The sequence below is a fragment of the Emydura macquarii genome, unplaced genomic scaffold (genome assembly GCF_026122565.2).
Source record: "Emydura macquarii macquarii isolate MOO-44397 ecotype Brisbane River unplaced genomic scaffold, CSIRO-AGI_Emac_v2 contig_3019, whole genome shotgun sequence".
Taxonomy (NCBI): domain Eukaryota; kingdom Metazoa; phylum Chordata; order Testudines; family Chelidae; genus Emydura; species Emydura macquarii.
In genome coordinates this window covers 370,985-398,289 of record NW_027133156.1, presented here as the reverse complement: position 1 = coordinate 398,289, position 27,305 = coordinate 370,985, and the positions used below count along the sequence as shown (strand labels likewise).

The window sequence follows — 27,305 nt, the reverse complement described above, 5'->3', positions numbered from 1 at the left end:
CTGGCAGAGAGAAAAACAAAAAAATCCATCTCTTTATGTGTAAACTGAACACATTTGATAAAAAGAAAATTGGGGACAGACAATCATGGACACATGCAACGCCATTTTATTCACAGACTCACATTTCAGAGCAGTATAGCGTTTTACTAAGTAAACCTCCCATCAAGGTAGGTGAAGGATTGTGCCACTCATAGAACTTAAGAGTCTATGACAGTTTGTGAAGTAATTGCTGTCCTGAAAATATACTAGAAAAGTGACTGCTTAAATTGTGATTTTATTTAAACATGGAGGACATGATAACAGGTTCCAATTTTGGAGGGGGTGGAACAGACTGACATTCAGAGACCAGAGTCTCAAATGTGGTGTGGCCAAGCTGAACCTGGCGCAGTACTAGCACAACCAGCCACGGAAGGTTCACACCAGTGGCACAGAGGCAGAACAGGAGTTCTTATGTCACTACCTTTCCCTTCTTTTCATATAGTTGGTGTATCTGGAACAGGAGGAGGAAAAGAGGGCTTAAGTGTTTTTAAAATTATTTAAACACAGATAAGTTTCTGAACAGTGCACTTGGATAATTTAATTTAAAAACTGTTTAAACCACTTACACACAGTGTAATGCATTTTTAAAAGTGAATCCAAACTGAACTCAGCGTTAAACCATTACTCTCCGGAGTCCAGTTGAAACCTGTGTTTTCTTGGAAGGACTATAAAAAGCCATCGCACAGAACATCCCCTTCACAAATACTGACAGAATAATCTGAAGGTTTGTAATTATTTTCTCACAAAAGAACTTCTCTCCAAAAGTTTTGTCCATCTTAATCCTACATGATTCCTGAGAGAATGAGCAATTGTTCTCCCCACAGACTACATTGAAACAGACTGGCAAAAACAGCTTAACTAAAATTTACGTGAGCAGCAGACTTGTTGCAAATGGTTTTATTACAACCACCTATGCAAATCTTCCTTCAACTTCCTGTTGCTTGCCCACTACCATGTCTCAGACAGTTGTGCTGGCACTAGCTTCGGCTGGGTGCTGCTCCTTATCCGTCTCTGAAGGTGGCTCTCTGGAACTTGACTGTTCTTGTACCCTAGATTTCATGGCATGCACCGCATAGTTAATGCTAGTGCTTTCAGTCCAACTCCAGGCCCCTGACAGGGGGTTGTATGACATTCCATTCACTGTCTTGACTAAAAAGCCATCTATAAAAGAAGGAGAAAAAAGATGGTGATCCTCAGACATTCTAACTCAACAAAACATCAAGTTCTAAAAAAAAAAAAAAAAAAAAGCAAGTTCTAAATATACATTCTTCCACTGAACTTTAGAGCAACAATACTAAGTCATGAGAAGCATATTTGTAGTTGGTCAAGTTCTGCAGATTAAGGTCATCCACTTCAAAACTGATAAACTTGAATATATCTATGGAAAGATACTGGAGATTCAGTTATGAATGAGAAAAATAGGAGGCAAGAAGAATATAGATCAAGGAAATAGTGTAAGTTAAGAGCAATTTTATGCTATTTCTTAATATGGCTTAGGTTCATCATACGATGCTGCATCATCCCAGAAGGAAATACAATAAAAGACTGAGTTCAGGCACCAGCTTGTTTACATTGAGTTACAGGAAAAGTGAGGTGCTTTGTGGGTTGTTTTGGGTTTTTTTAAACTCTCTGTAGAGAAGGAGTGACTGAGGGAAAAACCCAACATCTCAGAAATCAGTCTTTTAGAAAAGCAATCAAACTGGGATCACTGGTGTGACTTAGTATTTTGATCCAGTCACCATGATACAATCTCTCAAGTTTTACTGGAAATTCTGTGATCATCTTTCAACTTTAGACTGCTTTTAAATGAAATGTTTTAATGTAATGTAATGCTAGTGAAAGATGCTGAACGACAGCCATGAAGACAAAAGCCCTCCATTTATACAGTGCAGTAGTAGTGCAACCTTTGCACATTGACTCCTCAAGCATCTTAAACGTGACCTAAAGAAATCACCCCAAGAAATGAAACATTACTGTTTCCAAAAAGAATCCAAGAATTTTCCTCTTGATGCTTTGGCTAACAACAAGGGGGCCAGTTGTGATGGTGGTTTTGGTTAGGTGACCTCTGTGCTCTTGGAGTTGAACTGAGACCATCGATTTACACACTCAGCAGAACAGCCAGTATATGGTAATGACTTTTAGCCATGCTTGACCTGCACCAAATCTGAGCTGCTAAAAGGAATATAGAGCCCTTCACTTCAAGGTTACCAATCATGTTAGCTATCTAGTCCCCTGACAATTGCCTTTATAATCAGTAACACCTGGATCTCTCTATTCACTCCCATCATTCTGTTTGATACTTACTTGATTCTAGCACGCACTCTAGCTCTTCAGGTGAAATAAACTTTTCCCAGTCATGAGTACCTTCTGGGACAATGCCCATTATTCTCTCTGCAGCTACAATCCCCAAGATATAGGACAACTGTGTTTTGTTGATTGTAGTAATGAATAATGAGCCTTCAGGCTAATAAAAATATTAAAAGAATAATCAGTTAGCAGTACATTAAATTGAACATGTGAAGACCTTTCATATGAAAAAATATAAGTTTAATCACTTTTAAATTTCAGATACAGAATTTGTCCATTTAGAAGCCATGTGGTGCAAGAATTACAGCTACTTTCATTGTGACACATAGAAAAATCAGGATGTGATGTTCTCTTTTTGTGGAGACTGAGTCTTTTCAGTGGTGCAATGCAACATTTAACCAATAGTCAACATCTTCAAAGAACAATATAATCCAGAGATATCTGTGCAAATCAATACCTAATTAAGTTATATAACAATATATGCAAATGCTGCCCAAACAAAAGAGGAATTACAAGTATAAGAATGTGTATAGTAAATACAAGAAAATATCCTGTCTTATTTTTTAAATTTAAATTAAACAAACATACACACCCTTCTCCATGGCAACTGCAAGTAGATTAATTTTGGTTACTTTTATAACTAACTGTGACTGCGGACAACACCACAAATCCATAGAACAAAAACTGCCCAAGGAAATTTCTCCTACAGCCCGTGGGATCAGTGGGGCACCAGATCCACTTGCTAGTGGAAGTGCTTGTTTGCCTAGAGTACATTCATTGGCAGCCAATCAGTGCTCACTTTTGGGGAGCTTTATTTTGGGCCATTGTTAAGTGAGCAGTGTCCTGGCTAGCTGACTTGATGTGGAATATATGCTATTTTAAATAGCACATATTCCACATCCTTGTAAAAATAAGCACATTAATAAACGTATACTGAATCATTCATCATCAAAAACCTTAAAACTGTTTACAGACTATACAGAGAGATCACTTTAATCACTGAAATGCAGCCATCTGTGAAGCAGAACACAGCAGCTGTTTAACAGCTGCAACAATATTACATTACACAACAGTTCTGGACAAGAAGTGAAGACTAACATCCAGTTGAAACTACAGAATTTATTTAGATAGGCAAGCTGTAATTCCCCATGCTGAAAATTTGGCCATGACATATGGTCTACCAGCACATCTTCAAAACGTACAGCAATATAAACTGCAAAATATGAGATACTATTGCATACTTCATATACTTCTAGATAAAATTTTGTTTAATTGGTTCTCTGAATGTCCTGAAGTAAACACTTTCAAAGAACAGAAATAATAGTTAAGGATCCTGTGAACTAGAGGGAAAAGAATAATTTCTCATGCCCCTATCAAACAGAAGAATGATGGCTCCTATTCAAATAAACTAATATCCCTGTGCTACTAGTTTGGCAAGGCAGTGGAGTAGAGAAGAGTCCCAGTTTGTACACTGGAGCTACTGTCATTCTTTACCAACAAGAATATTAGAAGAAATAAAACAAATCTTGAGCATGTCTAAATGTAAACATGGCCCTCTTTAAAGCAATCCAGGAATATGTTTGACTTTTAATACTGAGTTGGAATAAGAAGCCATGAGAGAAGTTTAATTGCAGACAGACAACTTCAGTGCACAGTTAATTCGTATTGATAGACTCCATTCAACCTAGCTTGTTAGATCTTCCTCCATCAGCGGAAAATCAGGCTGTAAGAACTGTTCATTAGGTTTTGACTTTATATTGCCTTGTACACAATCTACCACGAATCATGGTACTACTGCAACATTAGGTGGTGATATCTCTGAGCCCTCTGAGGTCGACATGTGCTTTGATTAACTTTTTATATAAAAACTTTATCAAAGAGGGAACAAACATTGTCTACAATTAAAACAAACACTTACTTTTAACACTTGATAGCAGTACTTGATAAATGTTTCTAGGTCAACCACATGCTCCACTACTTCAGAAGCGACAACTACATCATAGGTTTCTGTAACCTCTTCCACAATCTCCTCCAGTGAACAGGATTTGTACTCTATTCTCTTGGCTAGGACTGGATCAAATGACTTGTGCTGTTCTGCTGTTCTAATGTTATCCTCCAGAGGATCAATTCCAGTAACTGAAGCTCCCAGTCTACCTAGAGGCTAAAGATATACAGTGCTATTTATTTTCTGCATGAAAACAATCTGCATAAGTATAAAGCTCTATGTAAACTACCAGAATCTAATGTCGAAGTCACTGAAAAATCTTCCAATAAGATTAATTAGAACAGTGAGACAAACAGCTCTGAAAGCTGGCCTTTGATCCTGCAGCATTATTTTTAGAAGTTGATTACAGAGAGAAAGCACAAAACACATTTTAGATTTTCTATTCTTTTAAAAACTAATATTGTCATATAGAAGATAGTGATCCTTTTACATCTGTTTTTAAAATAATAATAGTTTTGTCCACTTTTCCACATGAATGCAGATTTTCTCCACTTCAGCTATTATAGAGACACCCATTTTTCTCCCCTGGGTTTTCTAACCTACACTTATGGTCACTCCTTTCCTCTAAATCTATCTGTAATGGTGAATACACATGTCTTTTTAATAGTTACTCTATACTCTTATCTATCTATCTATCTATGACACCTGCTCAGTGCTGAAAACTGACCACTCAGATGTTTACTAGGAAAGTACGTCTTGACTGTCACTGAAATACCCCAAGTGTGTTCTTTCTCAGAGATTGATGTCTCTTTTGAAACTGGAACACTTCGTGCAACACAACCAACTTCATGTGATTCGAACTCTAAATTCACTCCTTATTAAGCTTGTGAAGGTTACAAACTCCACTGAGTTTGCCAGCAGAGTGTGTGAACTTCTTGTCCACAGTTATTCAGCCTGTGGAGCTTGTAAGTACTTTGAACCGGCCAGAGAGAACTTCACTAGATGGACACCTATGAACATCTTTAAGCACACACCTGCAAAATTTTCTAATGCTCATCTACAATTTTCAAGCAGTCGATTTTATTAATTAGAAACAATTAATTATTTGTTTTATTTTTTAATATCAAGCAAAGGTACTAAGCTTCAATGGGGATTAAGGCCATACAAAGTTTGTACTTCAGTAGTTTTTGCTGTAGCTGGCTCATGTATGGTTTGGTCTACACTACAGCATTAGGTCGACATAAGGCAGCTTACATTGACCTAACTATGCCAGTGTACACATCACAGCTTTGCTCCCACCAATGTAAGTGACATCAGAACTCCACTTCCACAAGCGGCTTAAGGCTGATGTCAATGCAGTTAGGGCAGCACAATGTCTGTGTGAATGCTGCGGGTTACTTGGGTCAGCTGTTGGCTGCCATTCGTGTCAATTTCAGAGCTCATACTATAGCCCTGAAATTGAAAAGAAACTGGGTGGGGGGCTCCACCAGGCTCCCTGCTCGCCCTGGAGCTGCTGCCCAGGCTCCCTCCTCCGAGTTGGTCTGTGCCCACCAGAGTCCTGGTTCCCCACTCCCTGCCAGGCTGCTGCCTTGAGGCTCCCTGCTCCCCATCCCCACTGACAGCCTGGGTGCTGTCCCAAGGCTCCTGGCTTCCGACTCCCCGCTGCTGCACAGGAGCTGCCCCCCGCAGCTCTCAGCTCCCCACTGGGAGCACAGGGGGCCTTACCACTCTCCACTGGGAGCATTGCTGGCCCTCCCGCACCCCGCTGGGCTCTCAGCTCCCCCCTTGGCAGCTGCTGGGCTCCCGGCAGGGAGCTGAGAGGCCCCGATGGCTGCCGTGCTCCCTGATGGCTCTTGGCAGGGAGCCTGGCTTGCAGCGGCGAGTGGCGTGCGGAGCTGAGAGCCCAGGCTCTCAGCCCCTCACACTGCCCTTCTCAAGTCAGTGGAGCTATTCCAGGTGAGGATGTGCACCATGGACAGAAGAAGGACCTACAGTGGTTGTAGGTCAACCTAAGGCCTGGTCTACACTACAGGGTTTTGTGGACAAAAGTCAGCATTTGACGACAAAACAGTGCTGGTGCACACACTGCAATCATGCCCCCCGCTGACAAAACTGCCCTGTTTTTTCGATGAAAGGTGCAGAGCTTTTGTCAGCAGAGCTAGTGTCAATGTAGACACTGCGCCCCCTTACATCAGTGGTGGGGCTGTCATTCTTGTCAATTTCACCGCTCCAGTGACAATCCAAGCCTGGGCTGCTGGTTCCTGCTCCCAGCTGGGAGCAGGGCAAGAAGCCCAGGCTGCTGCAAGCCTGGGCAGCTGGAGCCCAGCTCTCAGCTGCGAGCTGAGACCGGGCAAGCCACAGGCTGCTGCGAGCTGGGACCAGGGAGTGGTGCAGGGCAGCCCACAGGAAGCCCTGGGCTTGTGGGCTCCTAGCAGGAAGCTGAGAGAAGAGGCTCCCAGCTCCCCACACTGCCTCCTGGTGAAGACACATTCCACCAACCCAAGGAGGGCAGTGTGGACATCAGCTACCACTGTAATTATTTTTTAAGTGTAGACAAGGCCTAACATACTTTCTAGTGTAGACTTGCCCTAAATTTATTTTGGGGAGGCACAGGGGAGAGGCGAGGAGAATTGTTTTATAACAGGGTAAAGGTATATATTTTTCACTCTCTCACAGTTAAAAAGGATTTTCCTCTAGCTACCAGAAATGGGGGGAAGGTGGTACCCACCTGTGTGCAGAGACCCAGGGTGAGTGTCTGTGCTACACATCCAAGCGTAAAAGCTTCAAAAACCATCTTTATGCCCTTCTGATCTTGGGCTGTTCTTGGGGCTGGAGAGGTCCCCAGCAGATTTTAGACAGCACTGGGGGCCAGTCTAAATTAGGGCAGCCCTTTGGGTCACAGCACTGGCCAGAATCTGTGTGTTACACTCCCATCCTCCTTCCTCCAAGCTTGTGAGGGGTTCCTCATGAGGTATCTTTACAGCTACCTGCTGCAACAAGGGAATTCTCCTTGTGCCAGAACCGGAGCTTTTAGGACCCCTTAGTACTGCCTCAACTCTACTAGGTGCTGTCAAGGGGTCAGGACAGAGGTGAGAACTTTGCCCAATATGGAAAACTTAAGCCCGAAGGGTGACTATTTTAAGTGACAAGCATGTGAAAATAGGTTATAATGGAAAACATGTTACTTCATTAACAAAAGTGGTCACGACAAAAAGTAATCTTTTACTAAAACCCCTCCAAAAGGTTATTTCGCAAAGGAATGCTAGAAAAGACTGATGCTATTTTACTGTTTGTGACAATATTTGAATAATTTGTTTGTTCGCTCGTTAACCTTATGGTTTTAGCATCTCTTCCTATAGGTTTCTCTTTTCTTGATGAAGCACTGTTGTTTATAACAAAACACTGCAAACTTTTTTAACCAAATATTGAATGTGGTTTGTAGAATGTACTGCACTCCAAAACATACATTTATCAATGTACCAATACTGCAAAAAAAGGGGAGGGGGCTCCTCCTCATTTGAGATTTAGGAGTTAAATAAACAAATCATAACACCTTTCAAAATCTTCATAAACTCCTTAGCTAGAGAGACATTAACAACAAACTGTGTTTCTTACTTCACTTAATAATCCACCACCACAGCCAACATCTAGAATCTTTACACCGGACAAAGGGCTTCCCAATTGATGATCACTAGTCATGTTCAATAGAGTATCTCTGAAATAAAGTGTACATAAATAAGCACAAAGATACAAAGTGGTTTAAATGAAAGGTTTCTTTAAAATTTGTTAAGTACCTATAATAGTTCAACAAGTTATGTCTCATTTCCCTGTCTAGTTATTTTACACTGTTTTTAGATGGATGCTTAGGAATAGCATTAAACAATTAAAGTATTTCTGAAACCATACCTAATAAATGGGATTCTAATATCATTCAGAGAATGCAGGGTGGAATATTCTCCTTGTTCATCCCACCACCTATGTGCCATAAGTTGGAATTTTTTCATCTCTTTTGAATCCACCGTTGTGTGTAAAGTACTGTATAGTCTCTTCATAGTAGACCTAAATAATGAAAGCCAAACATCAGCTCATAAACATGGATACATGGCACCAAAACTTGTGACTGAGACAAAAGGTTGGGTTAAGAGGAGGGGAAAATATTTCCTTCAGGATGGGAGGAAGGACAAAGCCAGAGAAAGCACATTTTATTCATTTTATCTCACTGCCTAAAATCCCTGTTGACTGCTGCTGAATTTTGCGGTAAGTGTAGACCAGACCTGTGATTCTGGGAATACACTGACTAGGAGTTGCTCAATCATTTTGTTGAGCATTACTCTTGCCAATATCTTCCCAGTGACAGATAGGAGGGAAATCTGGCAGTGATTAGTGCAACTGGCTCTGTCACCCTTCCTTTTGTACAGGTAGACAACTGACGCATCTATTTCTGTACATTAACAATAAAAAGGAAGAGCAAAAAAATCTCCAGAGATCAAAATTGATTTGATCAGATCATCAAGTTGTCAACACACATCATTAAGCTTATTTTATACAGTAAAGGTAATGTCATGGATAATTATATTAGATACTGTACTTACGTGCTGCTTTTCATTTCAGTCACACAGACAAACCTTGTACTGTTGGATGTCAACTGCATTTTCCAGCTGTAGTCCTCATTGAAGCCCCCTGGGCCTCTTTCCAAAGCCTGACCATAATGGTCACCTGCAGATATAAGACAAAAGCAATGCAATGGAAATCATCAGCTTTATGATCATCCAGAAATACAAGATGTGTTTGTCAAATTGGTTTGAAACACTATGTAGTGGTAATAGGATTTTAATCAAGTCATTAATATATGAGAGCTAATCAATGTATTTACCTTTACTTCTGAATATGTTGTTTTTTCATATGAAAGTTTTGAGAGAGGAACAAGTCTAGTGTTCTTTTTAGATTTATTAAAAGAATATGCAAACAAATACAAAGCTAAGCAAATGTGTCACTAATTTACTTCTAATTTCCCTAAATTAATCAAATATGACACAACCCAACAATCAAATTAAGATTAAAATTGAAATTCAATTAACAGATCTGTGGTTCAATTTATCTGGTTTACCAACTATTAACAATAAGGAATTAAATCAATTTACAAGGTTAACACAAGAATTACTTCAAGACTTCACTGGAAAGTTAAGGAACGCCTTTCTTTTCATCTAATCAATTGGGCTAAAAGTCTGCTAAAAATAAAAGCTGACTCTTGCCTTTGCACTAAGAAAGTACAGCTCTTAGAGCCTGTCTATGGTGTAGTTTTCAGAGCAGCACAGCTAAGGCACCATAATGTAGAATGTAGAAACTCATAATGCAGAAACTCACTACTTGCTTTTCCTTTCCCCCAAACCTCATCTCTCTCCCCCCACCCACATTTGTTCCCCATTTAAAAATTAAAAATGACACCCATCCCATTCGCAAGTTAAGACAAAGGGATCAACTTTTCATTGCTGTATTGGTGTAATATTAGAAAATAAAAGGTTAGGGAATATATTCCAAAAAGGACTGTATAGCAGCTGGTTACACAATCCACATCAGATCAGCGTCATGTGCTCAGATATTAGTGGAACAAACGGAGGCAGACTTGGCATCCACTTTTCATTTCTTTGGCTTGTTGGACTAGGAGAAGGGCCATGTGGAATACTACATTTATCTTAACAGAAATGTCTGTTGTATCCTCTTGAGAGATCCTGGTGAAACTTTCATGGAGATATTCTGCAATCCTCTCAAAGATTTCTTGGGATGGCAGCCTTATTTCTTCCTCTGAGAAAGGACAATTTCCCATGCCATTCTGTGATGAGTTTGGCTAGCAACATTGCAGTAAACAAGCTGGCACTACACAAGCCCAGGCAGTTTAAGGATGCCAGCAACAGTGGTGTTCTCTGTGCCTTTGTGACCCTCACGAGTGAGATGTCAGCCAAAAACACCACTGCCTGTGAAAAATAGTTACTATTCACTATTTCCTTGTATCTGTACCCAGGGAGAGGGCCAGACTATATAGCCACATGCAACAGAACATCCCCTCCTCTTCTTCCCTGCTAGGCCGTACTCACCAAGGTTTGAGCTGCAGAGCAGTTCTGTACCGAGATGCTCCAAAACTAAAGCATCAATAAGCATTTCTTATCAAGGGTATTTGTGAAAATAATGCAAAGGGAGTTTTGAGACTTATCTTTCCCTTTTTGTTGTGACTATACATCTAATGTGCATCAGTCTGTTTTTATCAGCAATTTCTGGAATGGTGGCTTTGAGGGGTCCACCCTTCACACCTGCTGAAAGTCTGACTCTGATCGGGAGGCGAAAAAAGAGGACTAGGGAGGATATGTTCTGCAAGGGCTACAAAGGCTGCTCAGTGAAGTGTCTTTGGGACTGTATGTCAATAATGCTTTGCAACATAAATCAATGGAGTGATCTCATCTGGAATACAGTATTGTCACTCCATCTCTAAAAAGATACTGCAGAACTGGAGGGGGTTCAGAGAAGAGCTATGAAAATGATCCAGAGCCTAGAAAAACAATTATATGAAGAGAAATTGAAGATTATGACTATTTATCATAGAAAGGAGGTGAGTAAGAGGGAACATGCTAAAAGTCTCTAAAATAATAAATAATACAGAGAAGGTAGATAAGGAACTTCTGCTCTCTCTCTCTCATAATACAAGGAGACTTTCAATGACATTACAAGGTGGAAAATATAAACTAGTTAAAAGCAAATACTTTTGCACACAATATATCATTAACCTGTGGTACTCATTGCCACAGGAAGTCACTGAGGCTAAGAAATTAACAAAATTCCAAAAGGGATTGGACATTTATATGGATATCAAAAATATCCAGAGTTATAATTAATGATAAACATTTTGGAAGGGATATTAAACTTCATGCTTCAGGTCTTTAAGCGATCTCTGCTATTAGAGACCAGGAGGAGACAATGTGGGAGCAGAGGAGTTCTTACATCTTCCTCTGAAGCAGCCGGTGCTGGCCCGTGAGACACACGATACTGGATTAGATGGACCTTGGATCTGATCCAAGATGGCAATTCATATGTTCCTAAAACTGAATGTCTAAAGACAAATCCTAGCACCTCAAGTGATTTAGGTACCTTAAATCCCATTGACTTTTGATGAGACCTATCTCCTAAATCTCATTTTAAAATGGGATTTAGGTGCTTTTGTTACCCATTTTCTATTCCCACTGTTCTAGTTAAATACGTAGCTTAACATTGTATTCTTTGTCATAAAGCATACAGAATACGCACACAGCTGAGTTAGCATCACCACTGCAACCATCACTACTGGATTTCCCGATTTTAACTGTGCAATCTGAATACTGCATATAGTTTCTTCCCCCTGCCTCCCTACACTTTAATATTAAAAAGTGAGTGAGCTTTTAAAAAACAAAGAAAACCAAGAGCTATCAAAAGAAAACCTCAGTCTGTCATTAAGAACTCATATACAGAACAAAGGTAATAGCTAGTTTTATTCCTGTAGCAGACAATTTCAGGCATCACTGTTGGCATCAGTACATTGCCTTGAAGTATCTGGCAAAACTATTTATCACCTCTCATTTATACACATACGTCAAGTCATAGTCTGTGTGTAACAAAACAGAATTAGAGCAATTATTTTAAGACAATTAGTTCTCTCATAAATTCTCATACCGCCACTCTTCACTGAAATGAGTGCCTTCCAGCAGTGTGTTAAGCAATGTGACTAACATCTGTGCATATGCAGTTCTCTCTGTCTCATCCTGACCCCATGGGGAAAATGATGCGAGCAGCGCAGTGTTTTGGAAGGGTTTTTGTTTTACTGTATTTTAATTTAGATGAGCACACTCCGATGTGTTTATATTAGAGCCAGTCTCCTGCTAACAGTGCTGTATCCCTTCCAAGAAGAGAAGGGAGAATCTCACTAGTGAGGCCTGGTCTACAATAGGACTTATGCCGGCAAAACTTTTGTCGCTCAGGGGTGTAAAGAGAAAAAAAAAAAAAAAACCCAAGAGACATAAGTTTTGCTGGCATAAGCACTTGTGTAGCCGCATTATGTTGACGGGAGAGAGCTCTCCCTCCGACATACCTATCGCCACTCGTTTAGGTGGTTTTACTATGTCGGCAGGAGAGCTCTCTTCCATCGACATAATGCGGCTACACAAGCATTCTCACAGCTGCACAGCTGGACTGATACAGCTGTGCCGCTGTAAGTTTTAAGTGTAGATTAGCCCATAGTTTCCCAGACCTGAAGAAGAGCTCCATAAAACCTCAGAAGCTTCTCTCTCTCTCACCAACAGAAGTTGGTCCAGTAAAAGATATTACCTCACCCATCTTGTTTTTCTAATACCCTGGGACCAACATGGCTACAACACCACTGCATATAGAAAAAAGTAGAATTAATGTAGATAAAATGAAACACAAATGTGCTGTCATGGGTCTGGAAATGTATAATGCAAATAAAACATGTACACAGTTCAAAGGCCACAAATCTGTCAGTATTATTTTTATTGATCAGGCCACTCTATCAATCATTTACTTTGATTTTTTTGCGGTCAGCTTAAAAAATACAAAGCAAATCATTTTGGTAGTTTTAATTTCTTAATTCTATTGGGGTCTTTGGGGACTACCATTATATGAATATTTACTACTGCTAATAGTGGCTTATGCCTTTATTTCATGTAACAATATATACCTGCAACTATATCCTTTGGTTAGTGATTTAGCAGAACCCACCAGTGAAATTGAAAACTGATTATCCTGTTTTATGGTGTGATGAAGTGGGAATTTTGGAAATATTTTTATGATTGCTATGTGTGCCTCACTTTCCCTCTGTGTTTTGTATGGCTATGCATGGAGTGTAAGGGTTAAAAAACTGCTCTTGGTGTAGAGCAGAGGACACAAAGTGTTGTATAAACATAAGAATGGCCATCCTTGGTCAGACCAATGGTCTATCTTTCCCAGTAGCCTGTCTTCCCACAGTGGCCGGTGCCAGATGCTTCAGAGGGAATGAACTGAACAGGGCAATTACCGAGTGATCCATCCCATCATCCAGTCCAAGTTTCTGGCAGTCAGAGGTTTAGGGACATCCAAAGCATGAAATTGCATCCCTGACCATCTTGGCTACTGATGGACCTATCATCCAGGAACTTATCTAATTCTATTTTGAACACAGTTATACTTTTGGGCTTCATAACGTCCCATGGCAATGAGTTCCATAGGTTGACAGTGCACTGAGTTACATAACAGTCTAGGGTGGCAGGAATGGATCATTAAGGACTGAAACCAACCTGTATTTATGGAAGGACAATGGGAACCCCACTGGCCAGGACATTCACACCTAACTACCAACAAACAAGAGAAAGGAGATTCCCCCCCGCCCACCTTCCCGCAGGGAAGCAGAACAAAACCCCCAGATGGAGAACAAAGGGGAAAGGTGATTGGTGACTGGATTAAGAATTGGCCTTTGGAGAGAGAGAGAGAGAGACACACATCCACATCTGGGACTAAGGGCAAAAAGATAGCGAGCGTGCCAAGATGGCTTAGTTAGCAACATGGCTCAAGGGAGCCCTGGCCTGGCATTGGCCAGAATAAACTTTATCTTAACCCTTGTTTCTCTATGCTACTTTAAGGAGTTTCAGATTCTGTATGCCAGGTGACTAATAAATTAATGCTTGTTTCAAAAAGGATGCCTGGTGTTGGTGCAAATACTCACTGAGAGCACTACGCCCTGAAGGGGTACAGCACAAGTCTCCCACAGGAGTCTGTCTTGGCGAGCTTTGCTGCAGAGACCCAAGGAGAGAAACATGGATCACTGCTCCCTGAAGGCCCAGTTTCAAAGTCTTGAAGGTCAAGGTCCTGCCCTTGTGGAATTAGGTGAGTTCCTGGGTCCCAGCACCCAAGGGACGGGTTGCAGGCTGGGACATAGACCAGACCCTATGGATTGGTGACAATGATACTTTCTAGAACTCTATTCCTTTAAGCCATCTTTTCTGACCAGTGGTTCCATTCAAAATTGCCAGCTTCAAGCTTTAATAGAGCAAGCAATCTGTAAAATACTTCTTAGCTTAATTTTATATAATTAGCTCCATCCTAAATACACTGACAATTATCCTTCCTATTTAAAGGACTATAGCAACGTAGCTAATTATTACTCACTGCTGAACTTCCATCATGCCAACTAATCTACCCTCCATTTGTTTCTAAAAAGCTGCTACTCCTTAAATATTATAACCATTTAGTCTGCAAGTATTTTGACATTTCTAAGCCACTGACCACAGGAACAGCTACTGTAATGTAGCTATCACCACATATTTTACTTTGTGGGCCTTAACTGTGTGCTGTTTATAGCTTTCACCATGATTTGTGCTCACTAATATAACTTTTGGGGCCTCTCTTTCCAACACTCCTGCATGACCCAAATAAAAGGTCTGCCATTAAATTATTGAAGTTAACGTTTATAGAAAGCCCCAGCTGAACAAGACCATCTGGAGTGCCAGTTGTGATCAAGCTGGCCTCTACAGCCCTCAGATATTCTGCAGATAACAACACAAGTCCTAGGTTGTTCCCCTTGTGTGTATGGCTGTAGGGATGCTCTACAGAGTTGGGCTGTTTCCACGGGGAAAGCGCCTTGTGATGAAAGTTGACTGTAACCAGGAAAGGCTGGGTTTTATCTTCAGCACAGACAAGGAGCACTAGAGAGAGGAAGCTGTGAACTATTTAGGCTGAGGTTTCCATAAAGACCCAGCAAACTGCAATCACTGTGCAGAAAGCCTAGCTTTAAGGCTCCGACTAAGGCCTGGTCTACACTAGAGACTTTTGTCATCCAAAGACAGCTTTTTGCATCAAAATAGTGGTGATGTACACACTGCAATCTCCCCACTGACCCAACTCCCCTGATTTTGTGACAACATGAAGCATAGAGCTTTTTGCACTGAACTTCTGGAGACAAAGTATCAGTGGAGACACCGCGCTTGGTTATGTCACCGTAAAGGGTCTCCAGGAAGTGTCCCACGATGCCCATCCTGACCGCTCTGGCCATCAGTTTGAACTCCACTGCCCTGCAGTTATCCACCCCTCCTCCTTTAAAGTCCCAGGAATTTTTGAAATTCCACTTCCTGCTTCGTCGGCCTGGAGAGCTCACATCTCATCTTCCCAGTTGACCGTGACAGCTCCACACACCAAATACTCTCCTGCTTGGAGCACACCGGAGATTCTGGATCTGATTGGCATTTGGGGAGAGGAGGCTGTGCAGGCCCAGCTCCACTCCAGCTGAAAGAACTATTATATCTATGGTCAAATTTCTTGTTTGATGGCAAAGAAGGACTATGAATGGGACATGCTGCAGTGCCATGTGAAAATCAAGGAGCTGTGACCGGGGTATGGACTAGGGAGTCACACTGTTGCTCTGGTGCGGAGCCAAAGACCTGCCGCTTCTATGAGGAGCTGCAAGCCATCCTTGACGGCGACCCCCACCTCTTCTGCCAAGAGACCTCTGGATACCTCTGCGGGCAACAGACTCCGGACTCAACCCCAAAAAGAAGTTGTGGACAACGAGGTCGAGTTGGAGGACAATGGATCAGAGGATCAGGTCATTTGCTGACATGGGGAGCCAGGACCTCTTCTCGACCCCGCAGGGTTCAAGCCAGTCCCACCCCTACAGCTCTGGCATGCAAGAGAAGGGAGCTTGAGCAAGTGATTTTTTTTTTGAGCTGATGCTGCTCGGTTACTTGAGGTAAAGCTGCCCTTTGTTTTGTTGCATTATACAGGTGGCTGAAGGGATAGAAATGCACAAGAGTAGCTGTGTTGCGTGTGTTCCCATTCTCCTGTTCAGCTAGGCAGTGCATCAGAAAAGTGTGTTAATGCACATCAAGATTTCAAGGGAATCCTCCAGAGAGATCTCTAGGAAACTTTCCTGGAGGTACTCGCCAATCTTCTGCCGGAGATTCATCAGCAGAGCTGCTTTGTTTCTTTCCCCCTTGTAGGAAACTTTCCCATGCCAATCGAAAATCACTTGTGCAGGTGTGCAGGGACCAATGGGGCACACAGACGAGAAGCATACGGACCCGGTTTAAAGCTGGGCATGAAAGAGATTCACCCTAGCATCCCTGCTTACTCTCAGGAGTGAGATATCAGCTTCTATGGCCCCTGCCTGTGGAAAATGGTGGCATAATTTGAAATTTTGTCCCTTTCTACCTGCATACCCCAAACAACCACCCAAAACATAGCTTGAGTATGTCCCCCAGCGCAACTCACCATGCCCTGGTTGATCATCGAGCTGTGCACTTGCCAGGGAACAGTGAGAAAGAGGTGTATTTTACAGTCACGCATCACTGCTGTTACTGTACTCACAATAATGCTTCTGTTCATTGTTAATTGTGCTTCTACAAATGTGCCCTTGAGGGGAAACCCTCCCATACCTGCCAAGTGCCTGCAGCTGATAAGAAGAAAACCACAGAGAAGCAAAGAGGAGATGTTCCAAGAACTCCTCTAGTCCTCTGAGGTGGGAAAAAAAAAAAAGAAAAAAGGGCATGGAGACACACTATGTCCAAAAATCAGAAAACTGATAGACAGGAGAGGAGGAAAAGTCAGGAGTGAGTGATAGCAGGTCACAAGCACACAATAAAAGCCATGGAGGAGCAAACAGAGCTGCTAAAGTCACTCATAACACTGCAGACTGAATTCATGCACACTCCTCACCCACAGCCTATACAGAACTGCTTTCCATACCCTCCCCAAACTCCACCCACACATTCCTACCAAACTCCCAGCCTGTCTCGGTACCCCATTCACTCTCTCCCTTCAGACAGCTTCCACAACAGCTGGACTTACACTCAGTTGTCATAGCTCAAACTGCACCTCACTGCTTTCTCCCCTCCAGCCCAGCTTTTTGTCTGTATTGTGAATAATTGTTATTTAATAAAGACAATTTCTGTGAAGAATAAGCAACCTGTATTTGTCTCTTGCACACAGTTGTTGCACCTCACATTGATACACAGTGCAAGCTGGAGAGCAGTCATTGCAGGGTACTCTGCTGTTTACAAAGACACCTGATTGGTGCTCATTGTCAAAACAGTTTCTCAAGGCCTCCCTGCTTCAAATGGCCCTCCGTTGTGCCCCTCTAATAGCCCTGACTTCTGTTTGTTCATATTCAGCCGCAAGGCGATCCGTCTCTGTGCTCCACCCAGGGGGAAACTTTCCAACCTTAGCTTCACAAATCTTATGGAGCACACAGCAAGCAGCTATAACCATGGGACTATTTTCCTCATTTAGGTATAACCTGCCATTAAGGAATCACCAGACAGCTTTTAATCTGCCAAACCCACATTCAATGGTCATTTAACACCTGCTCAACTTGTTATTGAAGCACTCCTTGCTGCTATCCAGGTTGCCCGTATAAGGCTTCATGAGCCATGGCAGTAAAGGATAGGCTGGGGTCTCTCTGGGTCACTATGGGCATTTCAACATTCCCTCATTGGAATATTTTGATCTGGAAAGAAAGTCCCTGCTTGCAGCTTTCTGTACAGTCCAGTGCTCCTGCAGATGCATGTGTCATGCATCTTCCCTGACCAACCCACACTGATGTCAGTGAAACACTGACAGTGATCCACAAGTACCCGCAGCACCATAGAGAAGTACCCTTTTCTATCCATGTACTCCAACACAAGATAGTCTGGTGCCAAAATTGGGATATGCAAGCCATCTATCACCCTGCCACAGTTAGGGAATTCCATCGCTGCGAAGCCGTCGCTATTTCACACACATTTCCAAGACTCTCAATCCTTCGTAGCAGAATGCAATTAATGGCCCTGCACACTTGTAATAACACAGCTCCACTTCCTGAATCCAAACTGATTAGCTACCAAACAGTACCAGTCTAGAGTTGGCAGCTTCTACACGGTGATCACCAAGAGCGTCTCCACCGAGAAGGCAGCGCTCATTCTGGTGTCCTTGTGCTGCATGGCAGGGGCGAGCGCCATACAGAGTTCCATGAAGGTGGCTTTGCGCATTCTAAAGTTCCACAGCTATTGCTTGTCATCCCAGACCTGCATAATGATGCAAACCCACCGTTCAGTGCTGGTTTCACACACCCAAAGCAATGGTGCACCATGTATAGCTGCTCCATGAATGCACACAGTAATCTGGCATTGTTTGCATGGCAAACAGCAGGTCAGGCGCCTCGGATTCCAGTTCCAATTTGGAGCTTATGATATACTGCATGAGCAGCCGTGACGTGTTCAGAACAGACAACAGTGGAGAGCACTGCAGGATCCATCCTTTCAGACAGATGGCGGCACTCAAGAAACTGGGGCTGCTGAAAAATTCTGTGAAACACAGTTGGAAACCCACCCAATGAGAGAAGTGAAATCAATGTATCATGGGACATTGGGCCTACACACCCATCATGCACTTCAATGTGCTCTGTCTTTCCACAACTCCTAGCGGCACTGTATAGAGCAGCACAGTGGGATAGCTACCCACATTGCACTACTGTCACCATCTCCATGCTCCAGCACCAACTGCAGACACGCTCCAGTGACAGGATGAGTGCCACGTGGACAGGCACAAATTGTCATTTGTAAAGGTAATTACAGCGCTCCTTGATCACGGTGGTAACCGGACAAAACTTCCTAGCATAGACAAGGCTTCAGAGCAGCCGGAGGCAGGTTATCAGCAGCGTTACTGTAGTAACAGTAGCAGGAGCCCTGTCAGTCTGCTGGCACCTGGGGTGGGAACGTGTGGGGTGGGGGTGCAGCCTGTTGTCCTGGACACGTGCCACACCTGCAGACGGCGGCTGGGTTGGTCGACGCTTCGGGCCAGTCCCGCCGCAGAGCTGCCGCGCGCTGGAGGAGGAAGCGGCAAAGCGCCCGCCCGCTGCAGGGCAGCGTACGAGCGGCGCAGCTACGGTGGGGGCCCTACGGCGTCGGCAAGTCTCGGTAGCGGTTGCTGGGCAGGCGGCGCCCAGGCGCTGTCAATCACGCCGGGGTGCGTGTGACTGACAAGCCGGCCGCAGGGGCGCCGCGGCGGTTCCCGCCGCCTCCTCCGAGCCCTTGGCGGCCACCCGGCCCTTGCACGGCCACGGGGCGCGTCCAGCGCGGGGACAGGAAGGGCGCAGGCAGGGCCCGCAGGAAACACCCAGGACCAGCCGGTGTCACCCCGGGCTGCCTGCCCCAGCCTCGCCCCGCATGGCTCTGGCCGAGCAAGGCGGGTACTAGCGAGGGGGGGGGGTACTCACCGGCCGCTGCCCCCAGCCGCCTTCTAGACGGGCCCGCCCCGCCGCTCCGGCCCAGCGGGGCGACTAGAGCCCGGGCTGCTCTGCTCAGCCCGCCGCAGCCCCACATCGCCCCAGGCAGCTTGCCACTGCCAGGCAGCGAGCGCCGGCGCCGAGCTCCGCCCCGAGCGGGACCCGCCTCCCGCGCTCGCTGCCGCCCAGTGCGCGCGCGCAATTCCGGCCCGTGGGGGGTCGGGCTGAGGACGGGCTGGCGGGGAGGCGCCTGCCCACGGGTAGAGCCGCTGCAGCCGGGACCGTCACGCCTGCGCCCCGCCGGTGGGGCGAGCAGCCCTTGACCTGCGCTGCTTTTTTACGTGCCCCGGCGGCTCAGGATTGAAAACGGGATGATCGCCGCGCAACATACGAGCTGTGGGAGCGCTCCCAGCAGCGCACGGGGGAATGCAGAGTCCTTCCACCTCCTTCCCTCCACTCCTTTGCCGCTCCAGAAATGTATTTCGGGCCAGAGAAATGGGGGTCCTCCCTCGCTGATCTGGTTCGCATGGTTTTGTGGTACAAGTTTGCCCTGTAGGACAAAGTTGGAGGAGCTCTGCCAGGTGTCTCCATCCACTTCCCCCCAATCCTTGCTCCCAAGGAGTGCCTAAACACAGGATTTGCACCAGTTTATCTTAAATCCGTTTAAAAATTGATTTACTTAAGACAGTGAAAAGCCTAGTGTGAACACTTGTATGGGTTTCAGCCTAGTTATATCAATGGTACCTGTATATCTTCTGACCTGTGAACCCAATGTAAAGCAGCTTTAAGTCGATTTGAGTGTCCATTTCAAAGGTTCACCAGTTTAACTAAATCATTATAAAAATTGTATGTATAGTTAAGCTTATGAAACTTTGGGTGTAGACCAGCCCATATCAGCACTCAACAGCAAAGGGGACAGCCCAAAATAAGGAATTCTACAGTATTTTGAAATGCTGTAAAGTTGGGGCTGGCTTTTACCTTGTTCATCTCCTGTTAAAATTACAACTTCCCTTATCTGCACTAGGATTTTAACATGTTAGCTAACATATTAACTAACTAGATACAGATATATTTGATCTTAGCCATAAGGCCGAGAAATGATTTTTCCTAGCATAGACATGGCTTGTATGAATTAAAGATGCCATAACGTATGCAAGCTATGGGGTGTTATACAGGTGTCCTGAGTACATTATACTTTCTAAATCACATTGTGTGTGAGATATTCACACGTGGCTAAGTGCTTTAGGGTCCATTCCCAAAGTCCCAGTGTACCTCAGTCTTTTAGTTATTTAGGTTCCTAACTTCCACTGAAATCAATGGGAATTAAATGCCCAAATATCTTTAAGGATTTGAATCATAGGCACTTCTGAATTTCTCCTTTACTGTGTCAGTTCATGGTATACTTTACTTCCCATTTTATTGCTTATCAGTGTTATGCATTGTTTGTTATGCTGCTGCTACATTTTACCACAGAGGTGGTTGCCTTTCCTTTTGGGATGAAATGATTCCAGAATATGTACTTTGTAAAATACTTTTGGATCCTTGAGATTGAAATTATGTTTTAGTAATTAACATTTGTATCTTTTTAAATTCAAATAATTTAAACAATTGAATAAGATGTTCTTTCTGAAATGAAAACAAAATAGCTGGGTTTCACTTATCTAGCAGGACAGGGGCTATCACTTCTCTATTCACACATCCTTGTAAAATGAAGGTTTAAATCATATAGTTAAGTATTTTGCCAAAAATCATCCATCTCCAAAATCCTTAGGCCAGCCCTGTGCATATCAGTACGATTGAGATCTACAGAAAGCTCCAAAACTTGGCCTAAGACAGCTATCAGCTACCGAGCAACCAGTTACACCTGCTTTTTTTGTGGCCACGGTAGTTGCTATGTGGAATACCTCCCAGAGAACCCCCACCAGCAGGAGCTCGAGAAATACCCAAAGTAATCCCACCATCAAACTGGCTACTGCAGTAGTGCACAAGGAGTCTTAGTGTGCTGCATTACTAGAAGGAAACCCAATCAAGCAATTTCCATTTTTTGAATAAGGAATTTTTGAAATAAGGAACAAGGCCCAGATCCACAAAGGTACCTAGAAGCCTAAACCCCTGACGTAGGTGCCTAAGCCTCAGGCACCTAAATTCCAGATTTGGTTCCACTACAATCCACAAAGCTTCTGCTGAACCCTGTAGGTGCCTAAACTACTTGGAAGCCTAAGTTGTCAGGGTAGGTAAGAGTTTCTTAAGCTCCTATGTTTCTGCATCCGGGCATGCACGTTGCTGTCTCTATCTAGACATCTGGATGCCTACCTCCTGTCTAAGTTACAGAGCAATTCACAACTCAGGGAGAAGAGGCAGCTAAATGCCTAAGTCACATTCAGGGCCCTATCTGGTAGGTGTTACTCACAGGCTGCCTACTGGATCAGGTCTCATTCAAAATCCAGCCACCTTATTACTTTTAGCCCAAGGGTTAGAACATTCATATTGGGATGTTGGAGACACAGGTTCAATTCCACCCTTTCTGCCAGAAGGGGAGAAAGGATGTGAAAAGGGAGTCTCCTGCTTCTGAGGTGGGTGCTCTAACCACTGAGTTATGTAGTATTCTGATGTTAGGAGGCTCCCTCAATCTCTCCTGTTGAAGCACTGCCCTAACCACTGAACTACAGTCATTCTCATACACTCAGAATTTCCCATGTCTCAGTGGCTAGAGCACCCTCATGAGAGGTTCAAATCCTTTCTTGACCGCTATCAGAGAGAGGGGAATTGAACCTGGATCTCCCACATCCCACGTGAGTGGTCTAACCAATGGGCAGAAAATAAAAGTGAGCACCTCTTCCTGTCACCATTTTGTGTGAAGCAACGCAGGTATCTAACTACTATGAAACACCATCCTTAGGCCCCTAATCCACCTGACTCCACATGCCTGGTTCCATTTCTGGATCACTAAGCAGAGGTGTCACCTTGCAGCCCACATGTAGGCAACTGTTTTTGAGAGAGGTGGGACTTAGGACACTGCTCGTGTTGCCCTCTTCCATTGGCTGTCTCCCTGCCTAGCATGTTGACTTTTGTGGATCACAGATGAAGGCACCTATCTTTCCTCATTTATTGTACAGGGAACCTATGTGCCTAACTCGGCTTTGTGGATCACAGTGGGTTTCCTGTAATTTTCTAGGAGCTGTTGCAATGCGTCCATCCCTTCATGGATTCCACCAAAATTCAAAATTGACTTATCAGTCTGAGTTTAGAATTGTATTTAATCAAAATGAAAGTAAAAATCAGGATTATAAATGCAAAGTAACTTGTAAAGTGGAACAGTAGCCACTGTTTAGGTCAGCCCTCACTAAGGTCTTTTATTTTCTCTTGGAGAGGCAATCACAAAACTGTTACCAGTTTTCCTGCAGCAAGCTGACACATTAGAGATGCACCAAAACCATTTATTCTCAGCTTTAATATCCAGCACCATTTTTTTTTTTTGCACCAAAATGATGTAGGCTACGTAATAGGTGGACCACTAAAAGCTGTCTTAAGTTATGTTAAAATTGTGACTAAGACAATTTCATCTGATAGGGTGCATGAGGAATATGCTGTGGGTTCTAATAGGAAAAAGAGGTTGGGACTAAAGCATAAAAATTAAGTGCTTTCTTACTACATTTTTTTGAGATAGAAGGGACTCAACAGTATTCACAGTGAATGCTACCTATACAAAGAGGAGAGATAGGACAAAAAAGAGAAAGATAGTAATTATAGTCCTTAAGAGTACCCCATCTAAGAAAATGCCTTTGTGCAATAAAAGGAAAAAAAGAGGGAAATAGAAGCAACCCTTTCATAAAAGCAAAAAAAGCCTTCATCTGAGAGAAGCCCTACAGTGCTTAAACATAGGGGACTGAGAAAGGAATCTCCATGATACAACTCCTATACCACTTTCTATTCACTCTGCTGATAAAATTAAAAAAAAAAAAATGTAATGTTCAAGTGCATTTTCATGTAACAATGTAAACACTAAAAAGTCAGAAAACCATGCAGAAGGCTCACCCACCATAAATCTAGGTTTTAAGTATTAGTCTGCTACCAATAGCGAGACTAGAAAATTTTTGTTGACATTCACCTCTTTACATCTACTTGTTGAAACAAAAAGTCCCCTACTGCTATGTTTACATTTGCATTGCCCCATGCTCACTCCCCCACTAATAAATCAGCTCCCAATATTGACACTCCCTCCCACTTAACATATTTTGGTTTCACTCCTAAAATTAATTCTGGACTTTTCCACTCTCCCCAGATTAATGAAATCTGATCTTACCCGATTTCTTTGCAGAACTCAGTGATTATGCTACCTCTTAGTTATGCAGGAGGCCCTCTACTTTACACTTCTTTCTTCATGTGGGTAGACATGCTGCTTGTTAATCCCCTCTGGAAAAGCAGCAGCAGCTTTGGCTACTCTACTCCCCTGGATTTAAAAGTGCACTAAGTATGATTTCCTGATCAGTAAATCTAGGCATTTTTGTCTTCTAGCTCTTCAGTAAGCTACCATGTCTAACAGTGAGCTTGGGATAAGATGCACATAAACTATTTTAAACCATTCTCTGAAAACTGATATAGTCAGTCCTATTGGACGTGGGATGGATGAATGGATGCAGAGGTCAAGATATTTTCTGGTGGCTCTATAATGCCTTAACTGAAAGGAACAAATGCCTAAATTAACAAACAGTGGAGAGGCAGTGAGACTTCCCTCCCTGAGGTCCTAGAAACTCTTGAAGCAGGTGCAGAAACGAAGGGTTCAACCACAGAATCATTCAAGGACAAGGTTGGTTGTAGGCCTCCTCAGCTAATCTTGCTCATGGAATCTTTGTTCTCAGATTATCTGTACACCTTAATGTTCTCTGTAGCTCCAACCATTAATATTTAAGCAGCCTAAACATGCAGAGATCCATGGTAAACATCATAGAGTCTTTTGCTCTTCTTTCCTTTCTGGTTAGAGGAGACTCTGGTGATTTAATTTATTTGTAGCTGTGAGGAGTCCATGTACCTGAAGGCTTCCAAGGCAGCACGGTCAACAAATCCTGGCTCAAAGATAGAAATGAGGCCTGTCATGCTGACATACAGGAAGTTTTCTCCAGACTCAAAACTAAATCTTATGGTTGAAAAGAATTAAAATGTTGTGTATCAGACTTCAGCAATTAGTTTGCATAAAATGAGGAAGAACAAGACAAAAGGAAGATTTGGAAGGAGATGGCTAGCCCTCCATTTTCACTTCAACTTATTTAGTAGATATAACAGCAGCAAAAAAAACGGTTACTGGTACCTCCTTTAAGTAAGGACTAGTGCTGGTCATTTTAAAAATATTTCTTTACTGCATTCAAATATTTATTTACAAAAAGTACAATGGTAAAAATTTTCACTGAAGCTGAGTAAGATAAATATATATAGGATGGTCTATTCAGTCTATTTCTGTACGCTATAGTTTTAAATAAGACACAGCTAGTAAGTTGCAGCCTTGAATTCAAAAGGGCTCTTCAGAGCTAGTACAGTCTCCCAGATCTAGAAGTTACTAAGCCATATTATCGGAAAATTTGCAAAAGCTCAGTACATATAAATCTGTAAAGTTAGTAATGTGCTTTGTTTGACACCATCTGACTGATTCATCCATCCGCATCTGTTGTCTGAAAACTCAGACTGGTTCAGGTCTGAACTCTGTCTTCCACCCTTCTTTGGAATGTGCTATTACACTTATCTTCACATATACACTGTCTGGGAGGATGTTATTTTAATTAGTAGATAGAGTCCACCCCAGCCTTCATTTGTGTATTTGAGTTTTAAAGAACCCCCATCACACTTGCTCCATACACTTAAAAATGGTGTTTCCTTTTCCCTACTGCACAAATCTTTTTAAATTATTTTAATTAGCGTAGAAACCTGTAAACATCTAAAGGAATAGAACAATGTCCAAAAGTAGAGTTCTTTTTATTTATACAAGCCATTATATACTTACGCACAGAGTTGTTTAAGATCACATCTCCTAAATGTATGAAATTTTATACCTGATATTCTTATTTACCCTGCCCATTCAAACAGACTCATAAAAGAGCTCTATCTTATAAAACATGATAAAGTTTAATGTATGTGAATGTCAACAAGGTAACAAAATTAATGCCAATGTACTGCTTGTAATAGATGTTCTGTATATGCTATTTTGCAAGACCTATGAAACTTAAATAGAGCAGTAACATGCTCTATTTATTGGCATACGTTCACTACCAATATCAGTGCATTTGTATCAAATAATGTAATTTCCATAATTGCAGGCCATGACAAAATTCTTTTGTTGGTAGAATATATAAACCTTTCACACTATTTTTTTTAAACTACTGAACAGATAATATATGGACTGAAAACCAAATGCGGTGCATCATGGAAGCTGTATTCCTCAATCTTAATTGTAATTGATTGGAAAAAAAATTTTACATATTACTAAATGTATAAACTGTCAAGCTAACCAACTCTTCACAAAATTCTCACTTCTATAGAGAACTGATAATCTATTGAGAGTGGATAATTTTTAATTTTGCTATGACAAATGACAGATTATTCTACTCTATATATAGAACTTAATTCTTTTGGGTTTGTTATTTATTATAAATAAACTAATGGTTACTGATCTATAAAACAGTTGTGACAAACATGCTTTTATTCACAGCTCAGTTGTGTTTTTAAACTTTTGTGGAAGCACTACAAGGCATTTATTTCTGCCTCTAATTTATGAAAAAAACTTTGGCAAATGTCTTAGGTAACTGAATCCTACATTTAATTACATGGGTTACACTTCTTTCAAGGAGATATGTTTTGCAAGTTGTTTGTAATAGTGTATTTTTTCTTACAAGAAATAACCCTCAGACAGTTCTGATCTATGACATTTTGAAAATCATTTCAGAATCACGAGTATCACACCACAACATAGAGACAAGATCTCTGAACCAAAGCTGCAGCCTTATTCCTAAATAATGATATTTGTAACAATCATCAGTCTAATGGTGGATATTTTTTGTTTTGCTGTCTGGTCCATATCACTGAGTTTATTTCCTTCACTTTAAAAAAAAAAAAAAAAAAAAAAAAAAAGAATATTGTCCTTTCACTACAGATTACTGTACTGTTAAAAACCAAGAGATAGGTTGCAATCTAACCTAACATTTAATTGATGTAGATGCAATTCTCATGCTTACAAAATACAGTCACTTTTAATGGTTACTATACAACTGGTGTGTGTGTGCACGCATGTGTAACAAAGTACAGTTTTACTCATCAGTTTTATAGTGCATTATGTATGTGTCCAGTAAAATACCCTTATTCAGAAATTGAGTCTTGCTCTTGTAATAACCCCAACTGTCCAGAACATGCTTTAAAACAAAAAAATAGAAGTTGTTGATTAAGGAAGATAGTTCCAAAGTTGAACACTAATGTCACACATGATCAGTTACTTGTACATATTCCTACCAGGGTTGGGTTTAGCATATCTCATACTACAGAGTGATCTATATTTTACACACACAGCTTATGTTACTTGATAGTCCAAAAAAGGAAATGCTCAAAAACGTTAGACATTTTCATCTAAAGAAAAAAATAATTCGATGTCTATTTTTTCTCCCCAACTCCCATCCAACTGATTATTCTTGACAAGTCCATGGACAAAACTTACATACTTTGACAAATGATGGATGTTAAAATCTTTTTTCAAAGTACTTTTAAAATATG

The 27,305-nt window shown here is 42.2% G+C and overlaps 1 protein-coding gene across 2 annotated transcripts; it reads right to left on the bottom strand.

Moving 5' to 3' along the window:
* Positions 1–83: 83 nt before the first annotated feature.
* COQ3 (coenzyme Q3, methyltransferase) lies at positions 84–19,781 on the bottom strand. 2 transcript variants are annotated; one of them, XM_067529998.1, is made up of 7 exons: positions 19,548–19,781; positions 8,917–9,007; positions 8,198–8,350; positions 7,907–8,006; positions 4,265–4,507; positions 2,344–2,503; positions 84–1,200 (listed from the first exon to the last, which is right to left on the bottom strand). In XM_067529998.1, exons 1-7 carry the CDS (start codon positions 19,651–19,653, stop codon positions 998–1,000), a joined length of 1,056 nt encoding a protein of 351 aa, XP_067386099.1. In that variant the 5' UTR covers positions 19,654–19,781; the 3' UTR covers positions 84–997. The 2 variants fall into 2 exon arrangements, with proteins under 2 accessions (XP_067386099.1, XP_067386098.1); XM_067529997.1 differs by having other exon boundaries at positions 8,884–9,007; positions 19,548–19,780.
* Between the last annotated feature and the right edge of the window lie 7,524 nt (positions 19,782–27,305).